At 35.0% G+C, this 24878-nt stretch overlaps 1 protein-coding gene across 2 annotated transcripts in view; it reads left to right on the top strand.

The window, feature by feature from the left end:
* ube2f (ubiquitin-conjugating enzyme E2F (putative)) overlaps positions 1–24878 on the top strand; it is a 40177-nt gene that overhangs the window by 6184 nt on the left and 9115 nt on the right. The window contains exons 4-10 of one of the 2 annotated variants that reach the window (XR_006372144.1): positions 2820–2885; positions 9778–9845; positions 11214–11284; positions 11542–11599; positions 17360–17392; positions 17676–17837; positions 18543–18605. Coding sequence is in view for 1 of the 2 variants with exons in the window: in XM_044131953.1 (XP_043987888.1) it covers positions 2820–2885; positions 9778–9845; positions 11214–11284; positions 11542–11599; positions 17360–17392; positions 18543–18605 (359 nt within the window). In the remaining variant the exon portion in view is untranslated. The remainder of the gene's footprint in view (positions 1–2819; positions 2886–9777; positions 9846–11213; positions 11285–11541; positions 11600–17359; positions 17393–17675; positions 17838–18542; positions 18606–24878) is intronic. The other variant, XM_044131953.1, reaches the window with a different exon arrangement.

Below are 24878 nucleotides of genomic sequence, written 5' to 3'. Positions count from 1 at the left end.
CCTTAATGAAGACACAACTAAATTAATAGCATCAAAATGTGGACACTAAATCTGTAGGGACTTATTACTTTCTATTGTATCCTAAAATACCATAATAAAAGAATAATTTATTATCTGACATGTTACATGAGTTCAACTGGCTCAAACTAAATGATAATGGGGTATAAAGCACAATTTCAGTATATTGTATACAATTAGATTGAATTATACTGAATATTTGTGTGGTTTTTCTGGAATATTTATCTCTGTGATACAGGAAAATACTTACAGCTGAAACCAGAATTTTACCTACACCAAATAAAAAGACACTTACACCCTTTTTCACTGTCTGAAGTTAAATCAAGCCAAACTTCTCTTGTTTAGGTCAGTTAGAATTACTGAGAGTAATTAGTTGGAGTTAAATAGTTTGGTACTAACTGGTTTATTTAGAGCAGGGGTCTCAGACTCGCGGCCCGCGGGCCAACTGCGGCCCTCGGGACGATAGTTTGTGGCCCCCACCTTAATATGAAAGTTTAATGTTAGTGTGGCCCGCGAGCAGTGATGTCAATGTAATTTGTAATGCGTTACTGACGTCCGGACCACGTTTTTTCAGTGAATAATATGCTATTTCAAATCCAGTAGTCAGACTACAGTTACTTATCACTTTTGTTATTTAAACTTATTTCTATACTATATATAAATAATAATCAAACAAATCTATCGACAGAAATCTAAACAATGGAGGTTAAAATGTCCATTTTGTTGTAAAAAATAACTATTTTTTTTGGGCTTCATTTTTAAAGTCGCTGATGATTTAATGAGTGAGGGCGCTTTTATGGGCTCTTTTTGAACGTGAAGTTGCTCATTTGGGCTTGGAAATAAGCAGAGACTCATAATAAATCCCACATTAAGGTAGTTTTACTCAGTCTCTCTTGTTCATCATTTCTCAGGTGAAACTTCATCTGCTGGTGAGCTGTTAATTAGCCTCCTGTAGGTGGGAGGAAGAGAAATAAAAAAAAAAAAAGAGCAAACTAAAAAATATTTTCCACTGCCAATAATTATAATGGCAACTTAATTCTAATTATTAATACATTATCAAATGCCATCTGAGCTGTGAGCTGCAGTGACTAAAAATATGAACAAAACAGAACTTTAAAATCCTTCTTAGAGTTTTCCAGACAACAGTGACAAATCAACTCACTGCTGTTTTCCTGCTTTTTCTACAATCTCCTCTTCAGTTCAACCTTATCAGTGGAGACACATTGTTGATGTTACCATTATAAAATAGCTTACAAAAAAGTATTGGCAAAGCTCAATGTGATTTTCACAGGAGGTGGAGTGTTGTTAGCACCTGCTGAAAGTAACTAAAAAGTGTAACTTTTAGTGTAACTTAGTTACTTTCCAAATCAAGTATAACTAAGTTACTTTTTACAGGAGTAATCAGTAGTCCGATTAAAGTTACTTTTTCAAAGTAACTATACCAACACTGAGTTTGATATGATTGGCACTTTTCAGTGTTGTGTGCGGAGCTGAACTAACTTACCAATCACAGTGCTTCAAATGGAGCTCATTGACCGCTGCCACATTCTGCCTCAAAGCCAAGTTCAGGGAAACTGAGAGCAGAATAAAACATCATCAATTCAATTTCTGAGAGGGACATTGCCACCCAGCTTCCCTGAGCTTTCAATACTTTGAGATGGAGTCACATACTTGATTTTGGAGCTCTTCTCTACCTTGAACTTCAATAAGTCCAAGTACAGGTCCAGACTTACTGACGAGCATCTTCAAGCTCTACTTAGGGTCTCATCTGCCTCCTCCCTTTAATAGCATCAAATGTGGACACTAAATCTGTAGGGACTGCCAGACCTTTCTATTGTAAAAATACCATAATAAGAAACAGTTTATAAACTGTTATAATCATAACAGTTTATGTTCAATGTTCCATTCATGTTCAGAAAGTTAAAGGTTAAAGAACTGTTAATACAGCCATTTGAATCTGAATTATAATAATTACATTTATCTAGTCTTCTATAGCTGCTGTGTTATTATTATATTTTATTTATTTATTACTGATTAATATTTTTTTCTTATGATTTGTTATTTTATTTTTTTTTTCATCTTAACATTGGAATGTTTTGTAAATCAAGCCAAACTTCTCTTGTTTAGGTCAGTTAGAATTACTGAGAGTAATTAGTTGGAGTTAAATAGTTTGGTACTAACTGGTTTATTTAGAGGTACAAAATGTAAGTAGCAAGAGAGGAAAATGGCAGTTTTAGTTTGAATTGGGGTTGAAGTGACACTAAGGTGGTAAAACAAGCTGACAGTCTCTTTGACATTCAAGGTTTCATGACCCCACTTTGACTCCATCTTAAAACTGTGCCCCAGTAAAAACATTTAGCCTTTTTGAGTTATGAGGGGTTATTAATGGCAACACTCTTTTTCTTCAATCTTTTTTGGAATAAAGTAGAGGTTCAGCTTTGTGTTTATCCATTTTCATGATGGTGCCCATAACAGTTCAGCTTAAGTAAATATTGTTTGTCTTTAAATGGTCAAATACATCAACATAGTTGCTCTTATTGATTCAGTTTGCAGTACTGATCTTTGAACACCAGGGGGGAATATGGTGCCACGGGGATACCTATAGGCAATCTATAAATCTTGTTTTTATTGCTGACAATAAGAATAAACTGGGGGTTAAATTCGCTTTAATAAAGATAAAACTTTTAAATATGTGTAGATTTTTACACCACAAAGACATATTACTGTTATTATTAAAACTTTTCAGTCTAAATGCTGACAGCTGTCCTTCTCTGTCTCGCCGTTGTTTTTACTGTGTGCAGGTACATGCAAAGCCAGTTTCCCAGATGAGAATAAGCTGCATCACTTTCAGCTGGCAGTGTCTCCTGGTAAGAGAAACCTGAATTTGCAACTTATCAAATAGGATCAGAAATGCAGATATCTTATATTTAAATTTAATCTGCATAACTGAAAGTTTGAACTGATAAATTGCAGTAAACTTCCACATACACTCATGTTGTACACAAGGAATTTTAATATAAAGAGAATAAAGATTTTTCTTCAAGTTAGGACTCTTGGTATGTTGCAGAGAGTGAAAGTGCATCCGTTTGCTGTTTTGTTTTTAATTTTGTGTGCGCATTTTCACTGAATGGCACTTCGAGCCCTGCTCTGTATTTCCACATTATGGTTACACTTTGATAAGCACATAGTGAAGTCCGCTGTGCATGCTCAGCAGCCTTCCAGGCTAAATGGGCTACCTATCAAGTGTTGAACAAACCAAAACACACTAGTGTGGAATTACACAAGTCTCTGGAGGTTGTCTTACCTGTCACTTCCCTGCCTGTCACAGGGAAACTGTAACACGGCCTAAGCCCAGTGTTACCTTCTCCATTACCTGCATTTAAAAAGCTGCCCAACAGTTAATGTATTATGCAGAAACTGGAAACTGGGAACAAATATCTGTCTGTCTGTCTGTCATTAATTAATTACGCAGAGATATTAACAACATGCACAGTTAAAAACACAGACAGCAAAGGGAATAAAACGTAAGAGTGAAACATTTTGAATATAAACATTTTTAAACAATTTATGTTAAATCTTATAGTTTTGCCAATTTTTGTAACATGGGTTTTAGAATTTAGCTGAGGTTTCAAAATTATTCCTTAATATTTTTTCTGTGATGGCATTCCTGTTGGTCTGAACATGGAAAAGTTAAGGAGGAGTCAATAACTCTTGGTATTTTATGTAAAGTGTTATTAAATTTTTCATTGGCTGCTTCACAACTTTTACCAAATATGTAAATGACACTGTAGTCGGCGTAAATTTTCAAATTTACTTAAGGACAGATTTCTGGGTAACTATTTATATATGGGCTGAAGAGGATGAAATGTAAAATAGTTCCTTAAGAGATTCCTGTTTCAGTTTTGAGAAAAATAGTTTTACTATTACTAAAGACAACATATTGTTCACAATCTTTTAAGTATGACTGAATTATTTTGTTATTAAAAGAGGTGAAAATAATTGATGGGATTTATTTATTTGTGTTTGTTTTGCAAGAACCAGAATTCCAACTCCTGCAGATTAGCTCTGAATTCATGTTGCACATAAATCAATTTATCTTTAGCTGCGTTTCCACTGATCATATTATTGCAAAATGGAATAAGTTTGCTTAATGAAAACATGCCAAATTCGAAAAAGCAAATTTTTCTCGAAATGTTTTTGAACTAGTTTTTTTTGGCTACTTATTCATGTGTGATTTTAATTATGGATCCTATTTAATGGGAACACTGCAATTGCAAAATTGTGTTTTTTCAATAGCAGAACAACAATTATTCGCTCCCATTTGTTAGGGAAACATAGCAATATGTAGATGCTTGTCCTCACCCTAATTTATGTGTATAAAATCCACTAGTCCAGAGGATAATTTTATTCCGTTTTAACCTCTCGGCCACCACAGACAGACCATAAGAGCTGTCAAAGGACATTAGGGACACGATGGTAGATCTTTACATGGCTGGAAGGAGATCCAAGAAAATCAGATAGACGGTTGACAGCTGGTGGTGTGACTACTGGGAAATAGTGGAAATATTTCCACTATGAGACCTCATGTTGGGTCTCTTGAGGTAAGAATGATCAAGAGAAGGTTTGGCGGTATCATCAACTCACATCTATGCAAAAGAGCTTGTTAAGGATCTGAAATTAGGTGGTTCCACAGCAAAACCTTTGTAGAACTAAATCAGTCTTTCTCTCCTCTCTGTTCGATTATGCTTGCATATTTGCAATTCTGTCTCCTCTGTGTCACTCATTACTGGCACCATGATTTCAGATTAGCTGTCAGAAAGAACTTTGTAAGCAATACCTGTGGAGAAAACACAAAGATCAGCGATTAGTGAAAAGGGTTGGTGTCTTGTTCTTTTAAAAAGAATTGATATGGAGATTGAGTTCTCAGAGAAAGACTCGCTCAATTATTTAAAAAGACTGCCTCCCCTGGCGCAGCCGTCCCAGTTCACAACGCCTTCCTTCCTCTCTCCTCCTGATTTAGACCTCACAGTTTTGGATTCTGTTCCTGTTGTTACGCACTTTGTTCCCTTTTACTCATCAGTTTGCCAGGTGTGTTTATTTTCAAGTACAGTGTAAAAAGTTATTTAATAAGAAGCACTTGAGATCTTGCTGCGAGGCATGTGTGTGTTTATAGAACAGGATTTGTAATCCTAACCAGTAAATGAAAAATATTACATCAAATCATGTTCATCTGTGATGCTGATTGCCATTTTTGTGTGTCTCAGTTCTCTAAATTGAGTTGCAGTAAATGTTTTATCAGTTTTATCCACAGTCAAAAGTATAGGAAAGCTTGCCCTGGGGCTCAGGCTGTCTAGTTTGTCTTGTGTGTTGAAGGTAAAATCATGTTGACTTGTTATGTAGAGAATACACAGCTTACGGCCATGCAAGAAAAGCTTGCATCTTCTCTTTGTGCTGTTTTGTTCTGTTTTCTCATGCTCCTGTTATCGTTTACATATCTCAGGGCTAGAATGGGCTGCTTACTCTAGCTCAGCATTATTTGAGTTCCATGAGTGACTCATAATGATTTTATTCACATGCAGTTTTAATCAAAACTGCCGCTGTTCTGTTCATCTAAACAGATAAGTATTCCGGTCATTTCCAGTCATCTGATTCAAGACAGCTTCTTCTTAGTAACATCAAGTCATTCTGCTTCATTTGAACAGCAGCTGGTGGGAGTAATATTGGAGTTTATGGTCTGGACCTATAGCTGAACTTTTCTTATTCAACCCACCACTTTGGGTTAAGCATTGATGGGTTCAGCAAAATGCTGCTGCAGTTTTGGATAGAATTGGGGTAAATAAGGAAGAAATAGTCAAAAATAAATTTTTGTGCAAATGTGTTGCACAAAAATTTCAGCAACAAGTCAGTTCAAAGTTCTTAACATCATAAAAACGTCATACAGTCACCAAATATGAAACAAGCAAAACATGTACATTTCTTTTCAAACGCTGTCATCAAAATTATCAAGCAAATATACATCAAATATATTGATAAATTTCCCACTTACCAATAATCAAACGGAACTCAAAAGTCCATTTAAGTTCCATTAGTCTTAATTTAAAGGAACTCAGTGTTTCGGCTGTTTTACAGTTTTCTGAAAGTTGGTTCCAGATTTGTGGCGCATAGAAGCTGAACTTTGTGTTTGGTTCTGGTTCTGGGGATGCAGACCAGAACCAGAACCAGAAGACCTGAGGGGTCTAGAAGGTTGGTACAACAACAAATCTTTTGTGTATTTTGGTGCTAAGTGCTGTTCAGTGAGAACATGAGCAGCAGCGTTATGGATCAGCTGAGGTTTTTTAGACAGACTTGTAAAGACATTGTTGCAGTAATCAATGCAACTAAAGATAAACGTATGGATGAGTTTCTCTAGATCTTGTTGAGACATTAGTCCTTTAATCCTGGAAATGTTCTTCATGTGATAAAAGGCCGACTTTGTCTTTATGTGACAAAGTCTTCATGTGACTCTGAAGGTTCATGTCTGAATCCATCACTGCACCCAGATTACAGACTAAAGAATTTGCATGCTGACTCTTGCAGTTTTGTTTCTGTTTAACTAAAAGTTGTTCAGTGCCGTGAAAATCAATTATTCGGATGAACAGATGGACAAGCAGAAATACCTTCTTTCTCTGAAAGAAAAGGATTATTTATGTCTTTTATATCTTGGTGATCAATCACATCAGGTGGCTACAATATAGTAAAATTTGGAAAGACTTTCATGGGTAAAAATACTTTTGCTTGATGTTTTATTCACAGACAAAGTCTATTTTATTAAACTATCATTGAACGGTCTTCTCACATGAACTCAGAAGCATGCAGGGAAACATCACAGAGGGGAGTTTCAGCTGAAAGCATGCTCTCACAGCGTGAAATACAGACTATGGTTTGCAGGGAAGCACAAAATGAGGAGGACATGTTTTCAAAGTACAGCGTGGAAATAACAATGTTTCCTTCACAGCACCTTGGATGATGGATGAGTCTTTCTGTGTCCTGTTTTTGTGCTGGAATTTACACCACATGTTACTGGGTCTATCCAAGTATTGATGAGCGGGTCTGAAGAATCACACTGGTCAGCAGAAAAGTGTGTAAGGCAGCAGCCCTTAGAACGGTGCACACTTGCAGTTAAATGGCCCTGGAGACTCCTTATTACGTTTGCACATTCTTCCACTTCCTCTGGGTGTTTTGCTTGGAGCCTATGTGGAAAATGGAACAGCTGAAGACTCTGGTTCAAACATGAAAATGGGCTTAATTTTGTATTTTGTCTGTTTGTGCAAAATAAACAGGAGAAAAAAAATACAGCTTTATGCATTTGTTTGCAGTTTTAATTGTCTCCTCCTACTTCTCTCTGTTTAGTTTTCTTTTTTCATTAAAACAGTTCTTATTTGTGGCGTCAGGCTCTGAGTCTTTGAGGGATGGGGACTCCAGCAACACTGCGAGGTGAACATGTTCTGACCTTTCTTTTATTCACAATATAAAAAGGACACTAATGAAAGAGAAACTGGACAGAAGACTAGATGTGTCTCTGTATTGGACGTGTTTTTCTGCTGTTTTGCATGGCAATAAATGGCGTATTGTCTTACATATTGCACCATAGAGATGCAGAGGGAGTGTATTTTTAGAAGGCTCGGCAGGAGGTTGTATCTAATTAAAGTATTTTAGTTAAATGGGACAAGAGATGAAAAATATGGATAATTATAGTCATAGTTATGTGTGATGGATACAAAGATTACATCTTTTTAAACCAAAAGTGCAGAGGTTGTGTTGTTCTGTAATTTAGAAATATAGCCTGCTTATATGATGATGATAAGTTGTGTCCCATTTGACTTGACATATTTTTTCATAAACCTGCTTAAGCGTGAACTCAATTTTTAAAATTTGCATGTTATTCTTTTATATTATTATTATTAAAAATGATTCCCTCCCTCTAGTTGGTAAGTTGAATTGTTCCTCTTTTGACTTGTATGATTTACTTATAAAGGGTGTGAATTATTTAAATGCTTTGTTGCCTCTCTTTTGTCTTGGTGAATTCAAACAAAATTATTGAATAGACAAGTCTCTGTTTGGAAAAATGCAAAAAAGATACACTTCTCTTTGGATCTCTGTCTGTTTTATTTCTCTGTTTTATTTCTTTTAAAGTTCAAGATTAAAATTTTCTACCTTTGGACCAAATGTTTCTCTCATAAACATGAGCGGAAGAGTGCTCTCAGTAACAATAAATATCAAAGTCAGTTAGATTGAAACTTACAGTTAAAATACCGTTGTTACTCGCTAGCCTGGGGAGTAAGCTGTAAAATTTTTAAAAGTCAAATGTTTCTTAACGATGTCTGATCGTTCTTGCCTGCTGCAGACAGTCATGAATTGTTCATTACATCTTACCGAAGCTGTTTTACAGAGGATGTTTGTGGTTTTGTGCCTTCCTCTTGCTCCTTCTTTTATTCATCCATCAAACTTGTAGTCTCTTTATCATTTTGGCCTCATTTTCTTACCACTTACACATGTTCTGGGTTCCTGTACAGTCTTGAAAAGTGTAGAATGCAATTTTAGTCATTTCCAGATCTTTGGGTGTGAAAATACTTGTATTTCCACAGTTTGTATCCTGTGCCAATTTGAGAAGATACAAATTTTTGCAAAGAGTTTTTCTAAACAAATTTTGATATAAAAGATGTTATGAAAATGACAACCTCAAAATCTTGAATTTAATCCTTCATGGACCAGTAGTGGGTACCGCTAACTAAAAAACTACGACAAGAAATGCAATTTTTATTATTTGTATGTCAAGTACATGTGATGCATTGACAGTAAACCAGACTTTGACTTTGATTTCACATTTCCTTCTAGAATATTATGTATAGATCGAAGCAAAGAGAAATCTGTTTGGTATTAAATGTCTCCATATTGGGTTTGAAGTAAAGGTTGGTATAAAACATCCTGTGGCAGCCGCCGCCTTCTTGTTTAGGTACAAAAACACCAAAGCTACTCAAGAAAATTGAGAAAAGACACCCCACTTCAGAATAACACAGGTTTGGGGATTAATCAGAGTAATTTCAAAAGAAAAACAAAATGTTAAATTTAATTCGGCTAATTACCGGTAAGAAGAATAGTTTTTTATACTCAGGAAAGAGAAGTACTGTGTGTGATTGTGTGTGTTGATAACTGCACCTAACAAGCAAAAAAAAAAACAAAACAAGATGATTAATTAGCTATTAGAAACAATGTTGTGGCTTGTATTATTGCAAAGACCTCTTTAGATCCAATGTACTGCATTTCTCAGGCTTTGAACGTTAATAAATAATCATAATAAAATGCCTTGTTGAAGCAGAACATGTGTTTTAAATAATGATGTTGGCACTGCAGGATCCCTTAAATCTGGCAAAATAAACACAAAGATTTACTGAAATTAACATGTTCAGTTATTTTTAATGTTTCAATGCTGTAAAACAGTAATTACCACAATAACTGTTTGTTAGTCCAATTCTAAAGAGCAACTGTTTAAGAAGAAGGAGCTTCGGATGGGAGCTGATTAAAAATGTTTTTGTTTTTTCACATTTAGATGAATAAAACAAGTTTTCAGTTCACTTTGTCTGATCTCGTGGAGATGAAGGAACACTTAACCTTCTTAATTATTGGATAATAACAGAATGCTTTTTCAACAAGGAATTTTTTTGTTGTAAGAGAGACACATTTGTTTCTCTCTGTCAATAATTGCTCTTTTTCTCTCCTCAGATGAGGGTTATTACCAAAGTGGAAGGTTTCAGTTTGAAATAGATGTCCCCGAAGCCTATAACATGGTGGTGAGTAGTTTTCAATATTTTATTTCAGATGTTAAGGTTTTGGCCTTTTACCTTTATGTGAAAAATTCTGTCAAGTTTTTTTTCAAACATATTTGGAAATGTGGATGTTTACCTTAAATTATAACAACTATGAGAAATTCATATAATTTTTATAAACAGTTAAAGCTGAAAAAAATACCCTAATTGAAAGCAACTGCTAATAGCCATCCAAGGAAGTCCACCCTGAAAGAAGACAGTAAGACACTAAAAGAAGTCTTGGTATTTACTGCAGGATCTTGCTGGAGCTGAAATGCAAGATAGTGGTTGTTTGATCGGTAAGGGATTTCACTACTTGAACTTTCATAAGAGATGTGCAAGATAAAAACTTTTATTTCTCAAGAAATAAAAGAAGCAGTTTGATTGGTGCAACAAAACACCAGAAATGACATGGCAAATTGTAATGAACATAGATTAAATAATTATTCCTATCATACTTGATTTTAATAGAAATTTGAAAAGAAATACCAACTAAAACCATAAACATGCTGACATTCTAACACTGTATATTTACAATACTGTATTTAAGTGAGACCACAACCCAGATGAACTCACATGTCTTGTCTTAGTAATATTGGAAGAAGAGCAAAACCAATGGAACTGCTGGCCTAGAATGCCAGGTCAGGACTTATAAAAATAGTAAATTGGTGCAGTGAGGCTGTGGTGTATGCAGACAATCAATATAAACCTCTTTTCACTGCCTTTCCAGAGGTCACTCTATGCTTTTTACTTCCTACTCACTTTGTTCCATCCTTACCGCTATGGAGAGTTTATTTTAAACTTTTTTAGCATCTTTCTCTTTCTCTGGTTAGAAATTAACATAAATTGATCAAGAAGTTAACCAGGCAATAGAGACATTGAAACCAAATTTTGGTCACAGGGAAATGTGCATGAATTAATGAAATTTTGACACAGATTTAAATATATTTAATGACCAGTTGCACACATGGCAGAAGCTTCCCCCATACCTTTACGTTCTCTCAGTGGGACAGCAGAAGATCCTGAGGATAAATCTGTTGAGGAAAGGCTCAAAGATCACAACAAAGAGCCTGTGTTTAACTTTCCAGATAAAAATCAACTGGTTTCTGCTGGGGAACCGAATCCCTGGAGACTCTATTCCACAATCCAGAGTTGGTATTAGATTATCCAGACCACCCTTAGATGATGTTGATCATGCCAAATACTGATATGAAGTTGTTGCTGTGTGATTGTGACCAGTAACAAACCTTCCATTGAAATACCGCTGTTCTAATGCATTATGTCCTCCATAAACCATATAGTCAAAGGTCTAATAAACGTTTAATTACTTGCTTTTTCTATATTTTTTTCCAGCCTCCTAAAGTCAGATGTCTGACTAGAATATGGCATCCGAATATCACAGAAAATGGAGAGATCTGTTTGAGGTATTCCTCTATGGCTTTTTACCATTTTGTCACTTTTTTCCTTATAGTTTAGGCTGTTTTAATTGGTTTTCTGTAGAGAGGTCCTAACTCATTTTCTTCTATTAAAAAAGTAAATTACTTTACTGGTGCTGTAATTGTAGTTTTCTGAGGGAGTTTGGTCCTTCATAATTAGTTTGAGCACCAGCAGGAATTGGTTGTTATTCCTAATACAATTAGAAAACAGAGTATAGTATGACCTGCATATTTTTTTTCTGCAGCTTATTGAGAGAACATTCAATTGACGGCACAGGTTGGGCACCAACTAGAACGTTAAAGGTAAAATGCATTTATTGTGGTTATAAGTTACATATGTTAAAGGATTTGAAGAATTTCTGAAAACTGGTACCATTAATATCTGTATTAGACACATGTATGGGCCATTTTGATACACAGATTTATTTTTATCTGAACCGTTCTGTTGTAGCTGTCTTGGTATATCAGAATGAAGGAGGCTAAATACAAATAAACCAAAACTGAAATAAACCAAGCATTATTTTCCTTCCACATTGAGTGTGTTTGTCAATTGAGGTATACAGAACAAATGTCAATTCAAAGGTAAAAATATATTAATTTATATTATATTATTTATTATTGACTAATTTATTCCAAGTCAGAAAATGCTGCTATTTTAAAAGGGTTGTGCTGACTTTTGAGATTGACTGTTGTTAAAGTTTACAACAGGCTCAAAATATTTAGAATTTTTGCTTTGAAAACATTTTCATTTGTCCCCAATTTTGTTGTTAACTTTCAAATAAAATGTTAAATTTGGGCTTCTGTCTACAGTGACCTTCAGATCGCCTTCTCTTGTAAGGCTTTTTTATGTTCAGAGGATGAAACAGAGGAGCCCATTTAGCTTTGAGAGTGAGGTTCCTTCCCGCAATGGCATAATATTTGTTGTAATTATAGCATTGTAAGTCCCCTGCTACCTGAAATACCAGAAACAATGCTATTGACATTAACACCTCTTATATTATGAGCCACTGTTGCTTTGCTAAACTGCTATATTTAACATTTAGCAGAAAGTAAAGGCATGATGCTTTCTATGGATCTGTTTCAACCTTATCACTAGGTTGTTTAAGGTAAGCTTAAAAATGGAAATTTTTTCACTTGCATTTAAAAGAGATCATTGAGTTTTCAAGTTTACAGTTCAGTCAAGCTCTCCTTTTCAAGCCGTTAAAGAATAGTTAGAGGTTTAAAGCAAGGACACTCTCTTCGATCTTCACTTAGGATTTGATCAAAATTACCTCTGATAGAAACTACGACTTTAAACTATGTTATACAAGGAAGGAGCTCTGCCTTCCATGCTAAAACTGGCTGTTTTTCTCCAAAGAGACCCAAGGCTAGATCAACATTCTCCTCAGTATCTTCGCTGGTTTTCTCCTTGAATACAAACTATCTATGACGACCCCCAAAGTAACTTTTTTTGTCAAAATTTTAGAGTTTATGATTTGGGAGTTTTCCACTATTTTGTCCACACTTTTCTTATAGTTTTGGACAAACAACTTTCTCTTGAGTTTTCTATTCTTTGAAAGATTATAGTTTACAATGTTGAATATATCAACTGCATAAAATAATTGTCAACAATAACAGTAGTTTTGAAAGAGACATGATTATCTGTAAAAAGAATTACAAATGAATTTATTTATTTATTTGCTAAATTGATTGGTATTATATGTAAGCATCATAGTTTTATAGCTGTGACATTGTTTATTTATTTCACTTTAGTCTGAAACAATTCTTGCTACTCAGTTCAAATAAATATAACATATCCTCACATTTACAAGTACTGCTGTTTTTTCAGCTGTCTGTTTCCCACTTGTCTTACCTTCCAGTAGAGCCTCTGGGATTGAAAGGTCACCAGAATTCACAAGGGGGCTATAATGAACTGCAACTGCTTTTACTTTATGTTTATTTGAACAAGGATTTCTTTTTTTCCTACTAGCTCTAATTGTGATGGATATTTCTCAACCCTGTGGGATTTGGATACAGGGACCTCCAGTGTTATGGGGTTTAGGGACTACACCCACCCACGAAAAGCTGAAACTTGAAACACCCTCTAAAAACTCTTGTAACTGCCTACTTTAATAGTTCACACACCAAACATACCTTAATATGAATTGATATGCGCAGTGGAAACAATTTTAGAACTACCAAACATCCGCAATCTTTTTTATCTCTACTCTTGGGGATTAAATTGAGGAAAATGAATGGTGCTCCTGGATTGGCTGCTTTGCAAATGCCTTCCAATAACTTGTCAATTAGCATTGTCCCAAGGTATTTCTGCATCCAAAGCTCAATTTATTTAGAATATATTGAAGAAACCTGTGAATAAGCAAATTTTACGTAAATATTTCAGAGTGATCCTTTACCTTTACACTATAAATATGTTTCAGAAGTTTCAAACAAAACCCAATAATAACACATTCCCTAAGCGTCATAATAGGGCTTTGGGAAATAAAGCTGAGAGTATCCACAGTTTTGATAAACATCTATTGTCTTCCAATATCACCTGAATTAAGGTTTTAGATGAACTGACTGTTTATATTTCCAGATATGTGAAAATTTCCCAGTTTAGAGTTTCCGTAAAAGTATTTCTATGCCTCTTATTTAATTCACTATGTACATCCATATTGTGTTTTTTCCTTGTGTAACACAAATTAATTCAAAATGAAGAATGGTTTTGTCAGAAATTACTCACATCTTTTTACTGACGTGCGTAGGAACTTTCAAAGAAATCAGAAAAAAAAAAATCCCAGAAATGCTCTAAGCCTCAGTTAGATGACAGTACAGTTATAAAAAACTAAACAAGCATGGCTTGTTTGAAGGATCTGTCAGGAGAAAAGAGCTTCTCTCTAAAATAAGCACAGTGTTAGTTTTGGCTTCTCCTTTTATTCTTTAAAAACAAAAACACTGCTTGAAAATGTACAGCAAATGGAAAATTAGATATTTTTTGTCTATAATCCACTAAGCAAAAACTGAAAACTGTATGCTCACTGTAAAGCACAGGGGTGGACAGATGACAATGTGAGAATAGCCATCAGTAACACTGTAAAGAAATTTGAGTCAAAACCTTTTAATACACAACCAACAGACTGATCAATCAATCAGATTTTATTTGTCTAGCACATTTCAGCAGCAAGGCATTTTAAAGTGCTTTACATCAAATCAAACACAGAAACACAATGGAACATAGAACCAATAATCAAAACACGACAATAAGTCAAGATCCATCGGTAAATTTGTAATTGATTACGTTTCAAATACAATCCTAAACAGGTTGGTTTTTTGTCGAGTTTGTATCCATAAAAGGTTTGCCTGTTTACCATTTATATTGCTGATGTCTAAATTTATTTAGACATCAGCAACACAATATAAATGTGTTGCCTTTTCTGTTAGCTGTTATTCTGGAAACACGCTTCTGTGTTTAGTCAAAGATACGTGTGGATGTGGTCATAGGCGTGTGAGCAGTTGAGCGGTTGAGTTCAGGTGTGTCAGAGCGTGCACAAAAATATGTGGGAAAAAAAACAAAACAATAAAAACAAAGGTGCAAAAGCTGATAAGCAGACTGTGTGTTGAGTGGGTGGTTTGTCCCTGTTCTCTGGTCACCACTCTTCTCCACTGCAACCCACACATGAAGCACAAACTTCTTTTCCTTCTTAAAATATGCATACTGCATATCAAATGTTTTTTAATCTGAGCTCATTCTGCTTGTTTTATTAATTTTTTTAAGTTATAATACTGACAACACTTGTGTGGAAAATATATACTCAGGAACAAAACATGTAACATTTGTCAGTCTATTATACATTATTTGTTTTATTTTATTATACATAAAACTTGTTTTTATAAACAAGATTTTGAGCTCAGATTGAAGAGGGAACTTTAATGAGATATCTTGGATTGTTATAATCTGCAATGTTTTTATTCTCATTCTGATTGATTGGTTTGTGCACAAGAGTCCTGGGGAGGAGATGTTTATGAAAGTTGCATTTTCGGCATAATTTAAATAATCTGTTTAGAGCCAGTTCTAGATAGTTTTCTGCTGCTTAGTAACTTTAGTTATTTTTAATGCCAATAGCTAAACTGAGTTCAAACTAAATTGAGAGATTGTTTTAGTCCAACGTCAGCAACTCCCATGTGATATTTTATCTAACCAGTCTCTTGACAGCAGTGTGCACCAGTGTAGCCAGTAAAATTAACTGATGTCTGCACAGATTCATTGACAAGCAAGTTTTTGCATCTGTTTTTGAGAGAAAATGAGAAATATTTGAGGATCGCAAAAGGATTTGTTTATTCAGAATACTTCAGAAGATTCAGAAAAATATAATTTGTAAATCACTTCAAGATGAAAATGACAAAAATATTTGAGTTGAAACAAAATTCATATCAGACAATTTGGCAAATGTGCAGATATCAAGACCTCCCTTTATTTGTATGGTTTGGTTTCTTATAATGCTTCTTTGTTTACCTAGAATGCATCGGAATTGGTATTAGACAGAGCATTTTAATGGTCGCTTCAACTAGACACCCACTTTCATTTTGAATGTTACTATAATTATCATTTTCTTCATATTTACTTCAGACTTTTTGAAAGTTTTGTGAATAATTTAGAAAACCTTGGTTTGAAAATATTGTGTAGCATATAAATTTTTTGTTTGTTATTGAAATGTGTTTGTTCAATATGCATGCCTGAATGCATGCAGAAATAAAAAAAAACCAGAACAAAACAACATCTATCTTATTTAACGTGCAATTTACCGCAGAATAACTGTTTACTTCCATTGTTGACAGCACAAAACATATGTTCAGAATGACTCTTTTAAAGCTGAAACCATTCAAGAATCATTGCTGCTTCTTAGTATCTAAATGGAGTAAATCAATCTGGAATGAATGAGAAGTGACTTGAAAAAACTTCTAAACATTAAAAGTAATTGTCAATTAAAAATGAGCTACTTTGTATTGAAGCAAAACTGGAGGATATTAGTTTTCTATTTGTCTTTATTTTCATTCTTAATCAGTGCTGGGAAATTAATTGCATCTGTCTGAACTGTCTCTGCGAATAGAAATGTCAGGATAATAAAAGCTAAAAGGGGAATGAAAAGCTGTTCTGTTGTTCTGTGTTTAAGTCCTGCCGCCTGTAGTTCCTGCTAGCTTGAAAAACAAGCCAGAACCCACAGGACCTGTGGGTCATTTAATAACAGAAACGAACAAGATGATGTTTTGTTTTAAGTGAACTGTTAAAGACACGCCTCTGAAGGTTACTGCTTTACTTATGCTGCATATTAATGAAACTTAGCCTTTTAAAAAACAATGTGTAAGTGGACTCTTCTGTGGCACAACTAACATCTGTAGATCATCTGTCTCTATATACACAGCTTGTCTTAATTGCTCCTACAGCATGCAGTGTTAATTAGCAGGCTTTAACTAATCAAAGTAAACATGTTTTCAAAAGCTGATTATGCTTAACAGGTTTTATTGTGGCTCCATTTGCTCATGGATGTAAGATTAACTGAGTCCCACGTAAGAAAATCTATTGAAATGCATCCTCAATTTTTAAATCAATTTATAATCAACAATTTTGACCACAAAGTCCAATATGGCTTCCATCATTATAAAACAGTTTATTTCCAGTTCTGACTTTCAGGTCTTAAACAGCACACAGTAGCACACATTTATTGCATGCGCCAATGTCTTTTGTGAGATTAACTCACATTACCCATGTTACCCACACTTTAAATAGAGTTTATCGAGCTCAAGAGGAATTGTGATGACTGCCATTATCAGGATAGAAAAGAGGAAAGTGAGGAAAATGTGGGTTGATTGCAGTCCATATTGTTCTCATGATATTCAGTAATTATACTGGAATTGTTTTTTTTTTTTATTGTGCTGCCCTACTTGTAAACCTAGTGGTAGAAATTAGAACTAAAAGCACAGAATTGTTAATTTAACTTTACGTTTGTAGCATTGAAGTTATAGAAGAGTAAGCACACATTTTAATGTATTATCTGAGAAATTATTTCTTCTCGTCTTTTCTAGGATGTGGTCTGGGGATTGAACTCCTTGTTTACTGTAAGTAAAACTTTTACTTTGTTTGGTGATAAAATTGACACTTTTAACTCTAATTTCAGTGTTATCAATAGCCAAACTCCAACATAATGCTGTAGTTTCTGCTTAATAGCCCCCAAACAGGCCACTGAAGAGGTGTTGAAATGGATTACTCCAGATATTCAGTCACAGAATATTTTTTGACTCCAGTAAAATCTTCACTGCCAAAGTGTCTTATTGTATTTACATGGAGTTATTCTAAAGTCAGATCCAAATAAACAAGGTCACTGTTAATCCCTCTTTAAAGATGTACTGAGACCATAAATTCTGACTTCGGGGAAATCATGTATCTCGTTATGAAGAACACTTTGATGTAACTTCGAGGTCGAAGCGAGAAAATTAGAGTGCAAGTCATGTTTTGGAGACGCCAGCTGGCTCAGGAAGCTCGCTACTGCCACCTCTCCTTAGGGTATGTAGTCATACTTTATATTTCTCGTGAAAAGAAAAATGATAAAAGGAATATTACTGATACAATTCACCTTTTAAAAATATATCTTTGTGATGAAAGAATGGAACAATTCAAAAGGCGACAAAAAAACTACCTGAAACAAGGCAAATATGCTACGTAATAAATCAAGTATACTTTACCACAACTGATATTCAATATACAAATTTAAATAGACTTTTTATTGATTCTTTTTTAAAAATATCTATTCTTACCCTGAGGTTAGCACTGTGTTCATGGTGATAATGGTGATCTTACCGCTTCATTAGGAAATAACCTCCCAGGCCTTCCTCTCTTTTTATCTCTTTAATAGCACGCCTGCATCTCTTGTTGTGTGTGGCGTCGATAAGGCGAACATGTTATTAAAGCGTTTTGTTTGTCGCTGTGACAGGCGCTGCGGTGACATTACACACAGTTGGTGGTGTTGAAGTAGATTTTATTTCCCATGACAGCTTTTCCTAATTAACAACATTTGACCTACAGAATGAAGAGCTGAGTCCTGAAAGTATGCTAATAAAATGACAGAACATTGAACAGCCTCTAGGCACAAATAGTTTAGAAGTGATGTATGTTTTTCAATGTTTGAGTCAACATGGCTGCTTTGGCCCTTTTTTATTATTGTGGTCATTTTTAATTGGGCTTTCCCTTTATTTACCTGTTCTTCGGCAGGACTTGTTGAACTTTGATGACCCATTGAACATCGATGCAGCAGAACATCATCTGAGAGACAAGGTGAGGTACAGGATGAATTTAGGTCTCTTTTCATCATCACATTAGGAGATGCTGCAAGCAAGGCTTGTGTAGTTTTAAATGCATTTAATTCACTTCTGCATAATTTCTGAGAATCGCCTGCAGTCTGTTTAATAAATTTTACATCTGCTTGTGTGAACACCCTCCATAAAAATCTGTTTAAACCAGATCATCATCATGCAGCTGTGACACTTCCTGCTGCAGTTTTTTCTGAAACGCCATGGGATTTAGTTGCTGTTGTAGGTGGTGTAATGTGATAATAGAAGTGCTTTAGTTTGGTGTAGTGGCTGAAGCTGCCTTTCTGGGAACACAGTGACTGTGGACACTCTAAGGCTGTGTTCACAGAAAGACACTTGGCCACGCACTGCTGCTAAATTTGGTACCTCTCTACAGTAGACAACAGGAGATTCAGTTTGCAAATCAAGTAATCATATTAAAGCAGATCTCTAGATCTTGCACCCTTTACTGCTGTGGGAAGTGTAAGTGCATTTTGATCAGCTTAATTCAGCATAATAGAGCTTTGCGCTGTGAAACCATCCTGAAACTATTCTTCAGGATTAATTCAATCCTTTCTTTCCCTCTGCTCTAAATTTTAAAGTACATTAAAAACAATCTGATTCAAACAAGATAAGGATGTGTAATCAATGCACAAATTAGCAGTAGTCTATCTTGCAAAGTATTAATATCCATTTTTAAAACTGTTTGGTATCAAAGGTAAAGGGGATGAATTTGGTTACATGTCCCACTTCTCACTAGTTTATTTGGAAAAAAATGTGGAAATCATGTTTGATATTTTTTCCACTTTACAACTATACACTTGGTTTTTAATTTCATTTAAAATAAGCCAGGATTTGTCATGTGGCAATTGTAAAGATAATATTGTAAAGTCTGTAACCATAAATTCACATTTGAAATGGCTTTACAGTTTTAGAAAACAACAGGTGGGAGTTTTACACTGTCAATGTTAATATCTGAGCTCCTATTTTCTGTAATTGGACTCTGGGCTCTACTGAGTCATGCTGAAGGTGTAAGTGAAGAGCGTTGTACACAGATAAATGGTCATGAACCTAAATGAAGCTTGAGTAATGTAGCTAAGAAATGAAGGACAAAAGTTATCAACAATTCTAAACTTTATTTCATTTCATTATATTGCTGCTGATGCTAAAGCCATGTTTTTTAAAAAATTGCATAATTTTGTCTGTCATGATGAACTGCAATAGTATGCTATAGTTTCTGACTAGTTTTTGGCTGTCCTTGTCAACAAAATCTTTTTTAATTGACACATTTTTTAACACATGAATGGAGCATTATGTGTTTTACTGTACTTGCTTTATTAACCATTGCAGCTAACTCTTTTACTACTGAATAGAGGAATAATGAGTTTATTTTTGAGTCTTCACAATTTTATAGTTTTTTGCTTTGTCAGATATGAAACAACCAGATCAAATGGGGTCAAAATATCCATAATATTTTTGAACCTACTGGACCCTTCAAGTTAAAAGATTGTTATTTTTACATTGACAAAACATTAGGTGACTCTTAGACAAGTAGGTTGTCAGTGTTGGATGTTATCACGCTGGATTTGTCTATTTTCTACAGCATGAGAACTAGTAGACATGTGGTTCATGGTCACAGTTCAGTTCTAAAATCCCAGTTCTCTGCATGTTATCAGTAATACTAATGGTGCTGGTCGGTTGACCAGGTTGCTACAGCAGGAGGTTCATTAGGGGCTTACATATGACTTCAGTGATGGTCTGCAGTGAAGCAGACACCATACGCTTTGCAGTGCTCTGCTTCCTGCTGGATGGTGTCTCAGTACCTTACATTTCTATTTCCGTTCTCTGTTTCCACCAGAGTCTGATGTGCTGTGACGCAGCAGAAAAGATGCAGTGTTGGTTTAAAAAATGTTAAGACACTGATGTTCTGTGTAAATATCTGAAGTCTGTTCTGTTAGCAGAAACTACCGGTATTACGATAACTGAACTCATCTGAAGATAACCAATGAAAGCGTTAAAAACAAACCTCTCTTGATGCATTACGTAAATCTATTCTCAGTATATTTAGAGCTACTTCACCATCCTGTTGTTCTTCTATGAAGTCACAACAGCTGAAAACATGAAGTTGTTCAACCATGACCCCCCTCCTGCTGAGTCACAGTGTGCCATAATCAACTTCAGGAGTGAGCGGATGGTGGTGTGGGAGGTGTGTGTGCGGGTGCGTGGGGGTGTGTGTGTGTGTGTATGTGAATTCTTTTATATGTAAATGGATTTGCTGTTGTGTTTTGGAGCTTTTAAAGTGGTGCTACTCCTCTGGCTGCTCTCTGAATACATTAACGGTTTAAAGTGGCTGAAAGGTAGCATTCTCAGAGGCTGAATGTAGTGTGCAGTTTTTTTTTTTTACTGACTTCAGTTTCTGACAACTAGTTTGAGTACCATAATAAATATCTAAAATCCTGTTTCTTGATATCCTGGACATTTTTAATCTATTTTAAAACTAAATCAAGGCCAGACAGTGAGAAGACTATGTTTGGCCTTGCAAATCTCTCTGTACATTTCTGTTTGATGCTTTGTAAGATCATTTTAAAAGGCAAACACACACTGACATTGGAAGTTCTTTTTTACCAATTACCTTAACCCAGTATTTATATAAATAGGGCATTTCATCAGACAGATTGCCATCTGGTTTCCTGTCACCCAGAATCTAAGACTAAGGTATTTATTTGTTTATTTATTTTTGCTGTGGAAGTATTTTCTTTGGGTATCTCTGATTTTAATAAAAGTGAATTTTTCTTCCTTTTTTGACAACATCGACGCTGCCTGAAAATTCCCCATTATAAGTATATTATAAATGCTGTCAACAGCAAACTAAAGAGACATCATTTTATAAGTTGTAATAAAAACACCACAACATTTTTTATTGAAGTTTATTGATTTTCTTTTTTGGAAATGATGATGATGTTTTATTGCAGTAGCATCATCTTAAACAGAACATTTAGAAAATTCAAACCGTTCATTTGATTATATTTTATTAGCTAATCTTAGTCATATTTGTCTGCCACAAAACCACTAATTGCACATTTATAGGTATAAATGGCATTTGTGGTATCCACTCTTTAATACATAAAGACTAGAAAGCACAAAATTTGAGTAATGCAAATACTATGGCATCACATAGCTATGGTTGTGGCATTTCCATTTATTTGCAGACCCAATCTCCACCCATCTGTATGCTCTCGCAGGAAAATTGTGTTTGCTATTTGTGTTTAAAGGGTGTGCTTGCCAGGTGTTTGTAATAACTCTTCTGATTGTTCTGATTGACCAGATTTTAGCGAAAATTTGGTGACAGACAGCATGGACTTGACCTAATAGGAGATTCTGCATCCCCAGAACAGATCTTTAATATTTTTTTGTTGCTAAGCCTTTCAACAATTTATAAACTCACAAAAGCAAACCTGTGAAGACAATGTTGCAACTTATACCAATAGTTATCTATTCAGTAAAAAACAACACTGATTGTTGCAGTAATCGGTGTGACTAAACATAAACGCATGGATGAGTTTCTCTACATCTAGTTGAGACATTGGTCCTTTAGTCCTAGAGATAATCTTCAGGTAATAGAAGGCTGATTTTAATTGATTTTTAATTGTCTTCATGTGTCTCTGAAGGTTCAGGTATGAGTCAATCACTACACCCATTTATCTTTTATGTTCTGGTCAATTATCCAGTGTCTAAAAGTAGTAACGTTGTGCTTAGAGACACATTTTATACACCTTTCAAAAGAAATAACTACCTGGAGATCGGTCTCTAACGTACAAGCACCCGACATCATTATACAAGTGTATAACCTTGTTGCTTAGCTGATTTTGCTAGTCCTATTTTAACAACATAAATTAAGTATAAGTGAACAATGGAACAGTCAGAGCTTATCAATATCTAAAGCTGTAGTATTCATACAAAAATGGTCATTTAAACTGATCTACAGTGAAACAGGTGAAGAATTCTCATGCTATCCTCTCTGTAATAAAAAGTTCACATTGGTGCTTGCAACACAAGGACTGTAGAAGCTTTTTGCCCTAAACCATGATGTAATATGGACCATCGGTTCACCTTCTGTTCAAGTATCACACCTTGGAGAATCTGTAACTGCCTCAGCACCACAGTTCACTTCCTCCTTTCCTGATAAAATCTGTACATTTCCACTAATTATACCAATCGTTTGCTGAGACCACCTGTCCTGGTCTCTACCCTCATCAGTTATCTCATGTGGTTTAGCTTTTCATCAAGATTTAGTCATGTCAAGCACGTTGACACACAATCCATTTACTCCATCCTGATTGGAGCTCTGTTCTCCTCATCAGCTTTCTTCCTGCCAGCTCAAAACTCTGTGGGCCTGTGTAGACCCTCATTAGGGTACCAAAGATAGGCCAAATTGATCCTCTTTGTCTCAGTGTGTAAACAGAAACAGAGCTCACTTATTGGGTATGTAGTCTTTAACTCTTTGCAACTCAACAACATCTGGTCAAGTTTCAGTGGATTGTTCTATACTATGACAGTACATTACAGATGATCTGTGTTAAACTTTGTCTTTGACAAACCACTGATATGACTGGTCCTGCACTGTGGGGGCAGGTCAAATGCTCAAATATGTGTCTGCAAGTAAACCAGACTTGGTTTTTACCGTAACAGAGAATTGAGTCTTTAGTTAAATTTTGGGTTCTCTCACTTTTTTCTCTTCTGCAGTGAATGGTGCATGGGGTAATGTGTGTTTTAGAGGTCTAAACCAAACTGCAGCATAACAACAGATCTTATTGCTTTGGTTTTCTGCAGACACAGCATCCTCCACAATAATTGGCACCCCTGTTGAAGATGTGTGAAAACCACTTGAATACATTCTGATTTTTTCATCTTTATTTGAGAAGACCACAGCATTTTATTAGAATATATTTATTCAACTGGTTGATGAAGCAATAGTTATCTATTCAGTAAAACAAAACAACAACAAAAAACCCCCAATAATTTGTTAATGTGGGATTTCAATTTGAGATTATGCTGTGGCAATAAATGATTAATTTTAAGATACTTCTTGAACCTGCTGGGATTGATGTATGGTACATAGTTCAGATGATTTATAAACAGTATTTTATCTTATTGTATGAAAGAAAGTAGAAGATCTTCAAACAGTCAGTTTTGCATGAGAAAAACTTTCTAGATAGCAGTATGGATTTAAGGTACGCAGTTTTGAGGTCTGTTTTGTTAAAGTAGCAGCTTTTAAAAGAAAAAATCTGTTAATTTAGCCATCTAACTGTTTCTTCAGTAAATTCATGAACTGTAACAATAAATACATTGCTGATGTTTCTAGGGAAAAAAAAATGTTGACAAACTTTCATCAAAATCTTGACATCTGGCAAACCTCACAATTGTTAAACCACCAAGCATTATTGAGCCTCACACAAAGTTTCCCAGTCACTATATCCCATAGGAGAGCCACACTGTCTCCACAGAAACAAGTTGTGGAGTTGTGGCAGTCGGGCATAAACAGTGTCTGATTTCACTCATTACTGCATTTAAGTTTAAAAGAAAACCTGAAAATGTTGCAAATGTACATAATAATAGCCACTGTTCGACATCGCCATCAAATACAGTCATTTAAATCAGTCACCTAATGTCTCTCTTTATATTTTATATATGGTGGCAGATGTGATGGTGAATAAAACTTATTGGTGTGTTTAGCCCTTGCATTTACACATCTTCAGATCTTATTTATCACTGGGCAAATTTTATCACAAGGTCTAATACATTTCTCTGATGTGATTGTGTTGAAAGGATGAATATTTGGTTCCATTATGCATAATTCAGTCTGATTAATACAAATAATTTCAATGTCAGATCAGAGCTAGTGCGGAACCAGTTCCTAATTGGCAGTCACCAAACTGCTATCCTTCATTAATTATTAAAACCTTACTTTATTACAAACAGTTTTATTCTGAGGTTCTGTTAGACTTTGCAATGCTTGGAGACTGTTTATCTACAAAAATCAACATATTTTTCTTTTTAAATATGCAAGCAGACACATTATTATCCCCTGTCAAATTTGTAAATGCTACCTTAAACTACAGTCAGTATTTGTGGCAACCTGATTAATAGTGCTGGAGCAGTTGGGCGCACCATTTCAGGAAGGATTTATAATTAACAACAGTCATTAATAAAATAGCTGACACGTTTTTAAAACTGAACTGCAAACAGTTCAGTTATAAAT

The sequence above is a fragment of the Gambusia affinis genome, linkage group LG11, assembly GCF_019740435.1.
Source record: "Gambusia affinis linkage group LG11, SWU_Gaff_1.0, whole genome shotgun sequence".
NCBI classification, from domain to species: domain Eukaryota; kingdom Metazoa; phylum Chordata; class Actinopteri; order Cyprinodontiformes; family Poeciliidae; genus Gambusia; species Gambusia affinis.
This window is presented reverse-complemented; position numbering and strand designations above follow the sequence as displayed.